Source organism: Narcine bancroftii, chromosome 3 (assembly GCF_036971445.1).
Source record: "Narcine bancroftii isolate sNarBan1 chromosome 3, sNarBan1.hap1, whole genome shotgun sequence".
Lineage (NCBI taxonomy): Eukaryota > Metazoa > Chordata > Chondrichthyes > Torpediniformes > Narcinidae > Narcine > Narcine bancroftii.
In genome coordinates this window covers 123771720-123787603 of record NC_091471.1, presented here as the reverse complement: position 1 = coordinate 123787603, position 15884 = coordinate 123771720, and the positions used below count along the sequence as shown (strand labels likewise).

Sequence of the window (15884 nt, the reverse complement as noted above, 5' to 3'; positions counted from 1 at the left end):
GGCACCACACTTGGTGGAGCTATTTTCTCTGATTATTTCCTTCATAAGTAGCAAATAATATAATGGAGAATAGCAAAAGCTTTTTTAAATATGTGAAGAGGAAGAAATTGGTTCGGTCTAAAATTGGTCCATTAAGAATGGAAAAGGGTGGAATTATTACCGGAAACAGGGAGATGGCTGAGGAATTTAACAAATACTTTGCAACTGTCTTCACCAAGGAGGATATAGGTTATGGTCAGTTAGGGGGTAGTAGTCATGCGGTATCAAGAGACTTGGGGAACTTTCCTGGGGAAGTAGGGGATCTAATGGATATCCGGATCCAGAAGCAGGAGGTTGTGAGTAAATTGTTGGGACTGAGGGCTGATAAATCCCCAGGGCCTGATGGGCTGCATCCCAGGGTGCTTAAAGAAGTTGCTATGGAAATTGTGGAGGCACTGGTCGACATTTTCCAAAGTTCCATAGATTCGGGGGAGGTCCCTGAGGATTGGAGAGCGGCTGATGTGGTGCCGATTTTTAAGAAGGGAGGGAGGGAGAAAACGGGAAATTATAGACCGGTCAGCCTGATGTCAGTGGTGGGGAAGATATTAGAATCTATCATAAAAGGAGTAATAGCAGAACACTTAGGCAGAAATAATAGTATAAGGGCTAGTCAGCATGGATTCCTTAAGGGTAAGTCATGCTTGACTAACCTTCTGGAATTTTTCGAGGATGTGACAAAGAGGGTGGACTTGGGAGAGCCAGTGGATGTTGTGTATTTGAACTTCCAGAAGGCCTTTGATAAGGTACCGCACGGGAGACTAGTGGGCAAGATCAGGGAGCATGGTATTGGAGGTAAGGTGCTGACATGGATAGGAAATTGGTTAAGAAATAGGAAACAAAGGGTTGGAGTAAGCGGGTCTTTTTCAGGATGGCAGGATGTGACGAGTGGAGTGCCGCAGGGATCGGTATTGGGTCCTCAGTTGTTTGTAATTTATGTAAATGATTTGGATGAGGGGATTATTAATAACATGAGCAAATTTGCAGATGACACTAAATTGGGTGGCGGTGTGAGGAGGATGTCAGGAAAATGCAGAGGGACTTGGACAGGTTGGGGGAGTGGGCTGCTGAATGGAAGATGACGTTCAATGTGAGCAAATGTGAGGTTATCCATTTTGGGGGCAATAATAGGAAAGCTGAGTATTATTTAAATGGAGACAGGCTAGGGAGTGGGGAGGTGCAAATGGATCTGGGTGTATTTGTTCATCGGTCACTGAAGGCTAACATGCAGGTTCAGAAAGCTGTGAAGAAGGCAAATGGCATGTTGGCTTTCATAAAGAGGGGATTGGAGTATAGGAACAGAGACACCCTTCTGCAGTTGTACAGGGCCCTGGTGAGACCCTACCTGGAGTATTGCGTCCAGTTCTGGTCTCCAATTTTGAGGAAGGACATACTAGCTATAGAGGGTGTGCAGCGCAGATTTACAAGGTTAGTTCCAGGGATGGCGGGGTTGACATATGCTGAAAGGCTAGAAAAACTGGACTTGTATCTGATGGAGCTTAGAAGGATGAGGGGGGACATGATTGAGGTATATAAAATTATCAGGGGGATAGACAGGGTGAAGTCGGATTACTTGTTCCCAATGATGGGGGAGACGAGGACTAGAGGGCATAGTTTAAGAATGCAGGGTAGGCCCTTTAGGACGGAGATGAGAAAACATTTTTTTACCCAGAGAAGTGTGAATCTGTGGAATGCTCTGTCACAGAGGGTGGTAGAGGCAGATTTGCTGATTATGTTCAAAAGAGAGTTAGATAAGACTCTAGTGGGCAAAGGAGTTAAGGGTTATGGGGATAAGGCTGGAAAGGGGTACTGATAATAGTGATCAGCCATGATCTGTAAAATGGCGGTGCTGGCTCGACGGGCCGAAGGGCCTACTCCAGCTCCTATTGTCTATTGTTTGTAAAGGAATGACTGAAAAGCCTTACTAAGCCATACTCTGTTAATCATGAGTGTATTCACCATTAGTTGTTAAACTCTTTACCAAAATACTCCTATATCGTAGAGCTTCCTACATCCTGTGTGATGTACCGTATTTGACGGCATACAAAACCCCATTTCAGCAGGGAATATTAATTTTTTTCAGTGTATTTACGGGTAAGGATTTAATGTTACTGAAATGTGTAGCTAAAGTATAGCAGAAAAAAAATTGTTCCTACTGCCTGCTCTCTTCCTGGGGAGGTGAGACCAATGCAGGGACTGACAGTGGGTCACCGGGAAAGTCTCCCGACAGCCTGTCACCAGCCCCCAACTGGTGACCATGATCACTGGCAGCATTATTCACCATTATCACCCAAATTTCAATTTCCCACATAAGATCCAGGGGATATTTTTGAGCCATTTTGGGGCAGAAAAAGTGGGTCTTTTATGCTGTCAATGTGGTACTTTAAATTTAGTCACATTTTTCCCCAATGAAAATCAAAACTGCTGTGAGCTGATTGTTGATGTAGTTTTTCATGCTTTTCCTGTTGATTTATATGGGTGTGAACAGCTTGCTCTATGACACAATTTATGAACCAATTTATCATTCCATTTATTCAATTTATTAAGATACAAATATTAAGCTGTGTTTTGCAGGTGCAAAATGATGGGAATTGTTTCATTGAGATCAAGTGGGGAAGTCTTTATTTTCATCTAACTCTGCAGTTACACCCAAGTGACCACTCTAGGTGCTTAAGAATAAAAGGGTTCTGTCATGAGACATACCTGGCCCCCCCCACCGCCACCCATTGTACCACATCTGCCCTTGAGATCTCCCCATTTCCAGCTGCAGATCTGATAGTCTCTTGCAACTAGAAAGGCAGCTGTGGAACCTGTAAAGTACCAGGTTTTTTTTTAATGTTTCTCATTAGTCATTAAAAAAAATTGACATTGGAGTAAACAATTGGAATCAGAACATTACTACAAAAAACAGGCCCTTCTTGTCAATGACCAACTACAATTCTATCTAGTCCCACTTGACCTATACCCTGACCGTACCCCTCCATTTCATGTACAAGTCCAATATTTTTAAATATCAAAATTGAGCTTGTTTACCAATCAAGCTGGCAGCTTGTTTCACAGTCCTACTTCTGCATGAAGAAGTTCCCCTAATGTTCCCTTTCAACTTTTCTCTTTTCACACTTAAACCATGCCCAGAAAAAGTCTGTTTGGATTAAAATTAAAAGGCTTTAAAAATGTGAAGATAAAGTCTGGCATAAAGCACTTGTAAATTGTTAAATTTTCAAGTGAAGTATTAAAACATATGAAGGATCCAAATAATATTGCCAACAAGTTCCAGCAAGACTGGGACTTGTTGCACTTTGGAGCAAGTTTGCAGATTCTAAAGTCCTAATCTGTCAAAATGTGCCAGGCTTGATTACATTTGTCCTCTGCATTTCAGAATTGTGTCAAAGTGTTGCTTCAATCATCTCAAGTCAAAATAAAGCAAATTTTAAAAAAAATAACATGACCATCAGTGAAAAATGTGAGGAACAGCCAATGGGGGCAATTGACTCTGGTTCTGTGTATGTCTCATCTCTGATAAAATTCAAATTGGTAAGAGTTGCTATAGTTCGACTTGAAGCTTCAATCATACTCCTCCAAATGCTAATGCATTCAAGGCTCCACAGAATTGTAGATCTAAATCTGCTGGGTTTGCCAAACCCTTGGTCTCGCTTGATTATTTTCAAACTTGAAACTGAATTTGAAACACAGTGATAGAGAGCATTATAGAGAGAATGCTCATGTTTCAGGGCATTTTGAGATGGAGGTGGTCTTGTGTGGCAATAAGTTGAACAAATCTGGACCTGAAGGGATATCCCCAGTTATTGACAGAGGCAAGTGAAGAGATTGCTGGGTCCTTGACAAAGATCTTTGCATCCTCACTGGTGATGGAAGAGGACCCAGAGGACTGAAGAAAGCTTAAATTTGTTCCTTTGTTCAAGAAGGGGAAAAAAGGAACATCTAGCAAGTTATGGACAATCGGTCTTATGATCACTGTGTTCAATAAAACTTGTTTTAAGCCAATGTTGGTTGGTACTAAATTAAAGCACAAAATACGTGGAATATTTTTGTGTGGAAGAATTTTCCTTTAAATTCTCTTAAATTTCAAATTCAGTTTCAAGTTTGAAAATAATCAAGCAATACCAAAGGTTTGGCAAACCCAGCATATCAAACTATATCTATGATTTGTGTCTATGATTTGTGCACACTTGGAAAGTCACGGTCAGATTAGGGACAATCAAATGGGTTTGTGAGAAAGGCCACATTTTGCAGAGCTGATGGATGGATGATGAAAGTAGGGCAGTGGATGTTGTACACATGGATTTTAGTAAGGTGTTTGTCAAAGTCCCTCCTAGTAGACTGATTCAGAAGGTGCAGATGCATGGGATCCATATTGAGTTGTTGGTTTGGTTATGAAATTGGCTGAACCATGGAAGATGGAAGGTAGCAGTGGAAGGCTGCTATTAAAGTTGGAAGCCCATGACCAGCGCTGTTCCACAAGGATTGGTGTTGGGAGCCCTGCTGTTTGTGATAATAAATGACTTGGATGAAAGAGTGGCTGGTTGAGTTGGTAAATTTGCAAATGATACAAAGATTGGTGGATTTGTGGACAGTGGAGGGTTGGCCAACAGTATATAGATCATTTACAGATAAGGACAGAGAAATGGTAGACAGATGTAATTAATGGCAGGGCTCGTAAAAGTATTGATGTGTGGAAGGATTTGAATGTTCAGATTGATTGCTCATTGAAAGTGGCCGCACAAGTAGAGGGTGATAAGGAGGGCATATGATATTCTTGGCTTCATTGTGTGGGGCATCAAAGGAGGCCAGGATTTAAGGGAGCAAATTCTTTACACAGAGTTGGGTGCCTGAAATAGGCTACCAGGAGTAGTGGTGAAAGCAGATACAATCGTAGCATTTAAATGGCTTCTGAATAGACATGAATATGTAGAGGAAGGAAGAATGCCTATAAGGTGCAAGCAACAAATTTTTGGTTTGATTTGGACATCATGTTCACGACAATCTGAAGGGCCTGTTTCTGTGCTGAAATTATTTTCTGTAAATCAGCTGTTAATTAAGGTAATGCATTCATATATAAAATGTTGTGAAAACTATTGACTAAGAAAACAATGTGCTTGTGATTCTTCAGGGATTTTTAAAATTACAAAAGCATTTATTGATATTGATAGAAAAATTTATTGCATCATGGCATTTTGAACAGGCTCTTTAAATAAGTAAATACCTTGAATTCCAGGTTAATACTATATTTTTTATCTGTAGTGGATGATGAAGAATCAGAGGGTGAAGAATTTACAGTCCGAGATGGATACATTCATTATGGTCAAACAGTGAAACTGGTGTGTTCTGTTACTGGAATGGCACTCCCCAGACTGGTACAGTAGCTTTTATTTGCCTGTCTTTGATAGTCTCATGCTCAAGAATTATTGTTTGGAAATTTGTTTGTTTTCCCATTTTTGTATCCTGAAGATAGAAATTTCTGCTGGCTGATAGTATTTGATTCTTGGTACTCCTTTGCATTTCGTGGAAGACCACTTTTGACTTTAAGAAATTGTAGTTGGAGTGGCCCCTTCAGCTCCTCATCCTATTCTGCAATTCAATGGTCAGGGCTGGTTACTTGCCTCAGTGCCATTTTCATGTAGGATCCTCATTTTCCTTAATTGCCTTTGCTTTTGCTACTCAACCATAAATTACTTTCTTAAATATGCCCAATGACTGAACTCCACAGCCACATTGGGTAGAGAATTCCAAAGTCACGACTGTCTGGATGAAGATGATGTAATCTGGAGCAAAAGAAAGTGCAAACTGTTGAAAGTACTTGGCAGGTTGGGCAACATCCGTGGAGTTAAAGGGATGGTCATTGTTTTGGATTAGGACTAGATTGTAGAAGAGTGTACAAAGAGGTAAGAGAGAGGTAGGAGCTAGCAAGTGTTGCTTATAATTGGTGAGGAGGAGGATAATGGGGACAATGGAACCCATTTGGGGTCATTGGGGAGGATGGAAGGGTAGAGAGAGGCTAGAAGGTGATGACAGAGAGCTGCAGATTCTGGAACCCAACTGGAACCAGAAAAGGGACCGATGATGGGCAGTTGGAAACTGGGAGAAGGTGATCGACCCATGGATTAAGGATGTGGGTGAGGGGCAGATGGAACCAGGTTGGGGGGTGACGGGCAGATGGAACCAGGTTGAGGGGTGACGGGCAGATGGAACCAGGTTGGGGGGTGACGGGCAGATGGAACCAGGTTGCGGGGTGACGGGCAGATGGAACCAGGTTGCGGGGTGACGGGCAGATGGAACCAGGTTGGGGGGTGACGGGCAGATGGAACCAGGTTGGGGGGTGACGGGCAGATGGAACCAGGTTGGGGGGTGACGGGCAGATGGAACCAGGTTGGGGGGGTGACGGGCAGATGGAACCAGGTTGGGGGGGTGACGGGCAGATGGAACCAGGTTGGGGGGGTGACGGGCAGATGGAACCAGGTTGGGGGGGTGACGGGCAGATGGAACCAGGTTGGGGGAGTGACGGGCAGATGGAACCAGGTTGGGGGGGTGACGGGCAGATGGAACCAGGTTGGGGGGGTGACGGGCAGATGGAACCAGGTTGGGGGGGTGACGGGCAGATGGAACCAGGTTGGGGGGTGACGGGCAGATGGAACCAGGTTGGGGGGTGACGGGCAGATGGAACCAGGTTGGGGGGTGACGGGCAGATGGAACCAGGTTGGGGGGGGTGACGGGCAGATGGAACCAGGTTGGGGGGGTGACGGGCAGATGTAACCAGGTTGGGGGGGTGACGGGCAGATGGAACCAGGTTGGGGGGGTGACGGGCAGATGGAACCAGGTTGGGGGGGTGACGGGCAGATGGAACCAGGTTGGGGGGGTGACGGGCAGATGGAACCAGGTTGGGGGGGTGACGGGCAGATGGAACCAGGTTGGGGGGGTGACGGGCAGATGGAACCAGGTTGGGGGGTGACGGGCAGATGGAACCAGGTTGGGGGGGGTGACGGGCAGATGGAACCAGGTTGGGGGAGGGAGAAAAACTGGGTTACAGGGCCTGAGTGTTTTGGCAAGAAGTGGAGCAGTGATGAGGTAAACTGTTGGGATCAGAAGTGAGAAAGGAACACCAGGTGTAGGTTACCAAAATCATAAAATTCACTGTTGAAACCATTGGGTTGTAGACTACTCAGGCAGAATATTAGGTATCCTTCTAATTTGTGTCTGGCCTCCCCCACACCAGGAGAGAGGACTTGGGACAGGCAGGCAAGTATGGAAATGGAGAGGAGAGCTGGAATGGCAGGCAACTGGGAGCACAATGCAGACAGAGCAGGTGATCGACATTGGTCACCTGATCTATACTTGGTCCCACTGATATCGAAGAGACCACATTTTAAGTTCTGAATGAAAAAGATAAGGTTAGATGAGATGCTTGCCAAGAAGGGCTGAAGGAGTCCTGGAATGTGGTGATAAAGAATGGTAATAAAGTTTCTTGTGCGTTTTGAAAGGCCAACCTTTTATTTTGCGATTCTATTCACTGGTTTGTTATGACCCAGCCAAGGAAAATATAATCCTTGCATCTACCCTATCAATTCGTCAAAAAAAAAGTTTACCTTTTAATTAAAATCTCTCATTTATCTAAGGTCAAGAAAGCATTGGCCCAAAAAAGGAAAATCAAGGAAACATTGAGCAAGCCAGGCAGCATCTATGGACAGAGAAAATATTAATGTTTTAGAACATATTTTCTTTGACCTGGGAAAGGAAAAGTAGGTTTTAATTTAGACAATGTTGGGGATGAATGGGACAAAGGCCAGGGATGCTATGAGGTAAGTTGTAGAGGTCATCCACTCAATGGGTTAATGTGGGCAGTTAAATTGAGAATATGAGCAAAAGAAAAATCATAAAATGTAAAAGACAGGGTTATAGAATCTGTCCAGCTAATCACACTGAGAGAGAACTGAGTCAGCATCACAGATGACTTGAAGCAAAAATAACCAGATGCAATTGAAACGTGAGTTACCTGTAGTTATAAAATTCAATATGAAGAATCAGATGGAATACAGTACAATTCTCTAAGCTTCTGTTGGGCATTTCAACATGAAACTGGCAGGCTGTAAGAAACTCTGGGTCATCCTTACAGTTTGGATGCAGGTGACATGCAGAACAGTAATCCCATCTACATTTAGTTTCTCTGGTGTAGTGGAAACCACATAGTACATCACATTTGGTACTTGCAAAATTGGAACAAGTGCATATGACTCTCTGCTTCACTTAGAATGACTGTGTCCTGAGAGGGAGAGGTAAAAAGTATAATATCTCTTGTCTGTGAAATTGCCTCAAGATGGGGAGTCTTGGGAATGGCAGGTAAGATGAAAATTGTGAAGGTAGTGGTATCCTCAAAATGCTGAGAGGGGAGAGGTAGATGTCTCCAGTGTAAAATGTTGCATTGAATTTGGCAGAAATTGGTAACCATGATCTGTTGAATGGGGTAGAAAGAAACAACCAGGAGAATTCTATATTTGCCTTGTCCAAAAGGAAGGTTGAGAGCAGAGGTGTGGGAAATGGATGAGAAGTTAAGGACTGTCAACTGTAGTGGAAGGGAAACAATCTTTCAGGAAGGCATGCATTTTGGAAGCAGCAATGCTATGGAACAAATGTGACAGATGAATTAGGAGAATGAAATTGGGTTCTTGCAGGAGGCAATATGGGAGAAAGTATTGCCATTTTAGCATCATCATTATCAGACTCAGAAGAATATAATTTTGCATAAAATTCCTTAAAATAATCATTTATATCCTAAGGCTGATATGTAATTTTAGAATCTTTTTGAACAGCATTAATTATTCTTGAGGCCTGTTCCATCTTTAACTACCATGCCAATACTTTGAGCTCTCTCCCCGAATTTATAATATTTTTGTTTAGTTCTTTGTATTAATCTCTGTTTTATTTGTCTGTATTGAATTATAATGCATTTTTATTTAATAAGTATATTTTTCCTCTCTGTTTGTTCCTTCTATATATCTTTCTCTAAACCTTCTATCTTTTTCCAATTTATCATCTTTAGAATACTGTTTTTTAATTTTAGTAGAAAAATTTGTCCTCTTTTATAAGCTTTTAAAGCATCCCACAAAAATTTGCTATCAAATGAATATTTATTTTCAAATATTGTTGAATTTGATCTCTTATAAAATTACAAAATTCAACATTTCTTAACAATGAAGGATTAAATCTCCATCTATAAATCATATCTACCTTTTCAGAAGCCATACAAATTATTAACGAAGAACAATAATATGACAAAATTCTACTGTTATATTCAGCAGTTATTATACATCCTTGAAATTGGGCCGATTATTTAAAAAAATATCTATTCTAGAATAAGAATCATCTAAAAAAAAAAAAAAAAGAATAATCCTTCCCTTTAGTATTTAGTTGTCCCCAAATATCCACTAAATTCATTTCTTTCATCAATGATAAAATTTGTTTTGGCATTTTGGTCACTCTGTTCAGAGATTTACCTAACAATGGATCTAAACAACATTTAAAATTTCCACCAATCATTACATTTTCATATGCTTGCACCAAATTAAAAAAGGAATCTTGGATAAACTTCCTTAATATTTGGGGCATAAATATTCATAAGTGTTCAAGATTCTGAATAAATTTGACAATTTACAACAATTTACCTTCTAAATCATTAATAACTGATTCTAATTTACAGGGCAATTTCTTATTAACCAAAATAGCAACAACTTTCACTTTTGAATTAAAAGATGAAGCTATAACCTGACTGACCCAGTCTCTTTTTAACTTTTGATGTTCCTTTTCGGTCAAATGAGTCTCTTGTTTAAAAAATAAGTAATATCTACTTCCATTTTTTTTAACATAAGCCAGAACCCTTTTTCTCTTAATTGGATTATTGAGCCCATTCACATTAAATGTCACAAAATTCAAAGTAGTCACTGACATATTTAACACTTAAAAACATACAACTCCTGCCACCCACGATGATGGGACTCCAATCCTCAGCAATTCTTCAAAATAAAATACATCTCCAGCAATAGAAAAGAAAGAAACCCTTAGAAAAAAGAAGAATATCCCGCCCCCCCCAAGAAAAAATATCACCTCTTACACAAAGCAGTACTACTCCCCTCTATTGTACTGAAAGCGACCAATGCCACCAAGTGAGAGGAGAAATATACAAATCTGCCTCCCCTGAACAGAATATAATATATATATATTTTTTTATATATATAAAGTAATCGCCGGTAGAGGACCCATGATTCGGAGCCGAACAGGAGTGTGGGTATGACAACGGCTCTGTATACGAATCATGGGTCCTCTACCGGCATCACCTACGGCTCCTAGAACGCTTCCACCAGCGTTGTCTCCGCTCCATCCTCAACATCCATTGGAGCGCTTTCATCCCTAACGTCGAAGTACTCGAGATGGCAGAGGTCGACAGCATCGAGTCCACGCTGCTGAAGATCCAGCTGCGCTGGATGGGTCACGTCTCCAGAATGGAGGACCATCGCCTTCCCAAGATCCTGTTATATGGCGAGCTCTCCACTGGCCACAGTGACAGAGGTGCACCAAAGAAAAGGTGCAAGGACTGCCTAAAGAAATCTCTTGGTGCCTGCCACATTGACCACCGCCAGTGGGGTGATATCGCCTCAAACCGTGCATCTTGGCGCCTCACAGTTTGGCGGGCAGCAACCTCCTTTGAAGAAGACCGCAGAGCCCACCTCACTGACAAAAGGCAAAGGAGGAAAAACCCAACACCCAACCCCAACCAACCAATTTTCCCCTGCAGCCGCTGCAACCGTGTCTGCCTGTCCCGCATCGGACTTGTCAGCCACAAACGAGCCTGCAGCTGACGTGGACTTTTACCCCCCCCATAAATCTTCGTCCGCGAAGCCAAGCCAAAGAAGAAGAAAAGTAATCATCAAATATAAGCTGCTTCCAAGTCTCAATTAATCTAGTCATCATCAATATCAATTTCAGTTAGTTCATGACGCTCCACCTTCTGTGAACCATTTCTTATCTTTTGGACCATCTGAACTTGTTAGGAAGATTGATTTTGATTTCCCTTCTGCTTATTATCAGGCAGTGAATTAGCAAATAAAAAAGCTTCATCAGCAAATAATTGATTAATATTCTCCATAAAAGACCTTGAGTGTGACAGGATATCTAAAAGCAAATTTATATCTTTTTTTTCCATAAAACAGCCTTGGTAGGATTAAATTCCTTATGACATTTAATAATAATTTGATTCAGATCTGAATAGAAAAATACTGTTGTTTCCAACTAGCAGAGGGGTCTGATGTTTTCTCGCATTCTGAACTGCAACCCTCAATATCATTTCCTTATCTTTGTATCGTAGACATTTACTTAGAATAGAGCATGGTGGTTGACCCGGAAAATGATTTCCTCTTAATAGCTCTATGGTCTCTATCCAACTCCAACCCATTTAGAAAATGCTCAATTCCCAAAACTTCTGAAAAAACTATACCGAATCTGAACCTTCAAAATATTCAAGCAAACCCACAATTTTCACATTATTTCTATGGCCTTGATTTTCCAAACATCAATTTTTTGCAACAACTCTTTTCTCTGAACTTCCCAAGCAGTATAACAATCTTCCAATTTACCAACCGTGTCTTTACATTGTTCGACTTCATCATGACATTCTTGAAAATTTTCAATTTTTTTGAATTTTAGTCTGAATTTTGATCACCATTTTACCACATCTTGAAACATCAGTCTTAATAGTATTCATTTCTTCCTTCATACTACTAAATCAAGTTTCAAACTGATATTTAATTGACACAAATCCCTGAGTCATTTGAGTTGATAATACCTGAATTTGTTTTGACAATGTATCCAATTGACTTGATGGGTCTACATAATAAGTAACTGTAGAAACTTCAGATTTACCTTCTTGGACAATATACTGATGTAGGGGCCTTCCCCTTGTATCAGTGTCTCTTCTCCCTTTGTTACTTGTGAAGTGTCTTCTTTCATCCCGACGTCCTTTTCCTCCTCTTCTGTTGAAGTCTGTGTCTGTTCAGCCTGCCTGCGGAGTTTCGGCTTCCCCCTTGACAGTCCAGAAGTGCTGGGCTGTGAAGGCTCAGCCTGCCCCACAGGCAGAGTTGCAGCATGTACCACGTGCATGTGTGGAGATTCGCGCATGTGCACTTGATCCTGAAGCTCTGACAGCTGTACCAGTCGTTTTCTGACTCCAGTACCATCTTCCTCGGTTCCCCGGGGAGGTGTGCTGGAGTCGCTTGAAACTTTGCTGGGACTTGCCGTATCGGTCTTGGAGGGAGAGGAAGCGAGACTCCAGTATCCACTTCTAAGGTAGGCCCCATTTCCTCAGTACCAGTTGTTTCTTTGGGAGTCATTTTTTTCATTTTCTGAGTCCTTGATTTCTTCATAGCTGCAATTATAATGTCTTTAAAAGAAAATTTAAACTTGCTTTATATAAAAAAAATGTTTCTGAAAAATGGGTTTTAATTCATTCTGTCAGGAGAGGCAACTTCTCCACGTCTCCCACCTACACCATCACGCCATGCCCCTTGGTGCTTTTTTTTGTCAAAGTGGATGACCTGGCATATTCTTGGCTATTCACTTAACCTGCTTTTATCATGCTGAACCCTTCTTCATCTTGTGTCCCACACTGAGCTTTGTGTCATGGGTAAACTTGAATATATTGCATTTGACCTCCATGTTTGTTATTGGTGTACACATTCCTTGATTTGCAGAAGTTTAATTTTTTTATTGATTAGTTATTTAGTTATCTAATTATTTTGACACACACACACACTCTCTCTCTTGCACACACACGCTCACTTATGCACGTGTTTGCTCACTTGCACGCTCTCTCTCTCATACTCACAATGCTGTACAGGTGCAGAGTAATTACAATGTTTCCTAGAATGAAAATGAACGTCGCAACTAATAATAACAAAAATTCCATATTATATCTCTTGTTTCTGCAGAAAAAAAATGGAACTTGCCCTAAATCTATACCACTTAAACTTAAAAAAAAAAAGAGAAAAAGCCACTGGGCCCCTTAAACCATCAAAAGGGTAAAAGTAATGGTATGTTGGTGAATTGCCTTGTATGTAAATAAGTTAGTTCAGGAAGAGACTACAAATACTTTGTATGTTACATTCAAAATACTAAACCACTGTGGTATTTATTAAACATTGAAATATTTCATAAAGGTGTACCACATTTATTAAACTTCCCTTTTCATAACATTATATCTAATCTTCATGAGGTTCAAGCATGATAAGGTTTGGGTTATCCATTGAGCATAACTGCAAAATGCATCTTCGAGCCATTAAAGTGGCAGAAGCTATCATATAGTAATTCGACACTGATAATCAACTGTTTTCTATCACAACACCAAATAAATCTGTAGTGGGATGAGGTTGAATAGTAACTGAGAAAATACATTAAAAATTTCCTTCCAATTGTGATTTAATGCTGACCAAATCGTATGAAATATTTCATAAAGGGTTGATAGTAGGAAAAATCTTAAGAGCACATTTATCCAAAGATAAATTAGCTATGTATTATCTTGAATTGAATAAGTGAATGATGTGTACAAATAGAAGAGGAATGGACCAGTTTTAAACACTTGGTCCATATATCCTGAGAAAGATGGTTTGTAAGTCATTTTCCCAAGCACTCTTAATTTTATTCATAGAAACGCAACACATTTTAGAAATTAATCCATAAATGAACTCTATTAAACCCTTTCGACAAGGATTTAACTGAAAAAAAGTCAACACAATTGCTGTCATAGGAGAATGAAAAAGTAGAAGCTTGGTTTCTCAGAAAATCTCTAACCTGTAAATATCTTTTAAAAAAAAAAAAATGGAAATTACAGAGATTAAGTTTATGTGACAAATGTTCAAAGGTCATAAAACAGCTGTTGTCAAATGAAGTGATACCTTTTTCTCTCCATTTATGAAAAACACGATCAAGGCAAGATGGAGGAAAAAAAATTAATAATCTGAGCTGATAAAGAAAAATTTTTCAGTTCGAAACAGTGCCCGAATTGAAACCAATTCGTAGCGAATTTTTTGACTACCAAACTGCCTATGAATTTATTGGCCTTTACCAAAGAATACGGAAGGGAAGCACCAAGTAGCCAGAGCAAATTTATTAAAACCTTTCAGCTCCATGGATGTCCAATCTGGGCAATCTGATTTATCTATGTAATGAATCCGGAAATAATATTTAATATAAATAGCCCAATAATAATGTCTCAAAGCAAAAGACCCATCTTTTTATTTTTGTAAATTAGATTTATTAAAACTTGGACTCTCATTGTTCCAAACATACAAAGAGATAATATATTCAACAGTGTCAAAAAATTTCTTTGGTATAAAAATCTGAATTGCCTGAAATAAATATAAAATAAATATGAACATTCATTTTGATGACCTTAATTCTACCAAGAAGTGACATAGAGAAGGGGGACCATTTAGATAAGGTCTTGACAGAGTATTGAAGTTTTCTTTGAAAAGATCCTTAAATATTTTAGAACCTTTTATGCCTAAATAGGTGAATGATCCACCTCACTATTTTAAATGGAATATTATCTTAGATCAGAACACAACACTTCTGTGCAAATTAAGCTTGTAACCTGAAAAAAATACTAAAGTTTGATAATAATGTTAACATAGCAGATCTGGTGCATTCTGGGTGTGAGATGTATAATAACAAATCAGCATAAAGTGAAACTTTGATTTTTGTCCCCCACTTTGAATGCCTGAAATATTTACTGAGTTCTGAAATGCAATAGCCAATGGTTCTACTACAAAGTTAAATAATAAAGGGCTAAGTGGGCAACCTTGCTTCGTGCCACAAAACGATCTAAAAGGATCAGATTTGAAGCCTGAGGGAAGTGGTAGATCAATAATTTGTGATATTTTGGTGAAACTTTATGTAGTTTGTCATATGGATCTGATTTACTCATTTGATTTTTTTTTGTAATAATGATTAGCATTCTATCTTTTGCACATAGAATGCACTGTACTATAATGCCCTCAATGCATTTTGTCTAGCCTTGTAATCAACAAAATTTTGCTTAGGTTGATCACAAGTACATCTTTTGCAGATTGTGCACAGTTGGGGCCTCATCACCCATCTCTGCAGCAACCCTCGAGTGACAGTCTCTCAATGTTCCCTATCCAAGTCTTTTGGGTCTCCAAAATTAAGTTATCCTAAGAATAGAGTCCTCCAAATTTGTTGGTGTTCTAAAAGTCCAAATTCATCATGAATTTTCTAAGTTACAACTTAGAAAATCTGCCAGGTTTTGTCAGACAAGAATTTCTTTCTTGGAATCTATCTTGTCAATATGTTTATTAATTTCTCAGTGCTCTGCCAGTTCATCCTGAATAATTTCAGTGTTCCCCAAGTACTGATGTATTACTGCCCTTCCCATTCCCCTTCCTGGACAAAGTTGGATAAACTCCCCCTCGTCCTCCACTTCCAGCCCACAAGTTTATGTATTCAACAAATCACCCCGTTGGATGTCGAGTTCCCCATTTTTACTTCTTTCTTAAATTGTGGGGTTGTTTGCTTCTTTACAATCTGTCTCTAAGCATTAGAATTTTGGAAGATCATCAAAGCATCCACTGTCTCCACTGACATCCCCTTCAAGCCCTCAGGGACTTGGAGCTTTTTAGTCCTGTTAATTTCTCAGTACACTTGAAACATATTTAACCATAGGGTTAAAGGTGATGTATCAATGATGATGCAATTTTTAAACTGTCATCAACACCCCAAAAAATAATTTAATCATGTGCATTAATTTTACCAAATATTTTGATATATAAGAT

General features: G+C 40.0%; 1 protein-coding gene across 3 annotated transcripts in view; it reads left to right on the top strand.

Moving 5' to 3' along the window:
• The window catches only part of rbpjb (recombination signal binding protein for immunoglobulin kappa J region b), a 141816-nt gene that overhangs the window by 95304 nt on the left and 30628 nt on the right, over positions 1 to 15884 (top strand). For all 3 annotated transcript variants that reach the window (XM_069925020.1, XM_069925021.1, XM_069925022.1), the window contains exon 7: positions 5299 to 5411. In XM_069925020.1, coding sequence (XP_069781121.1) covers positions 5299 to 5411 — 113 coding nt within the window. The remainder of the gene's footprint in view (positions 1 to 5298; positions 5412 to 15884) is intronic.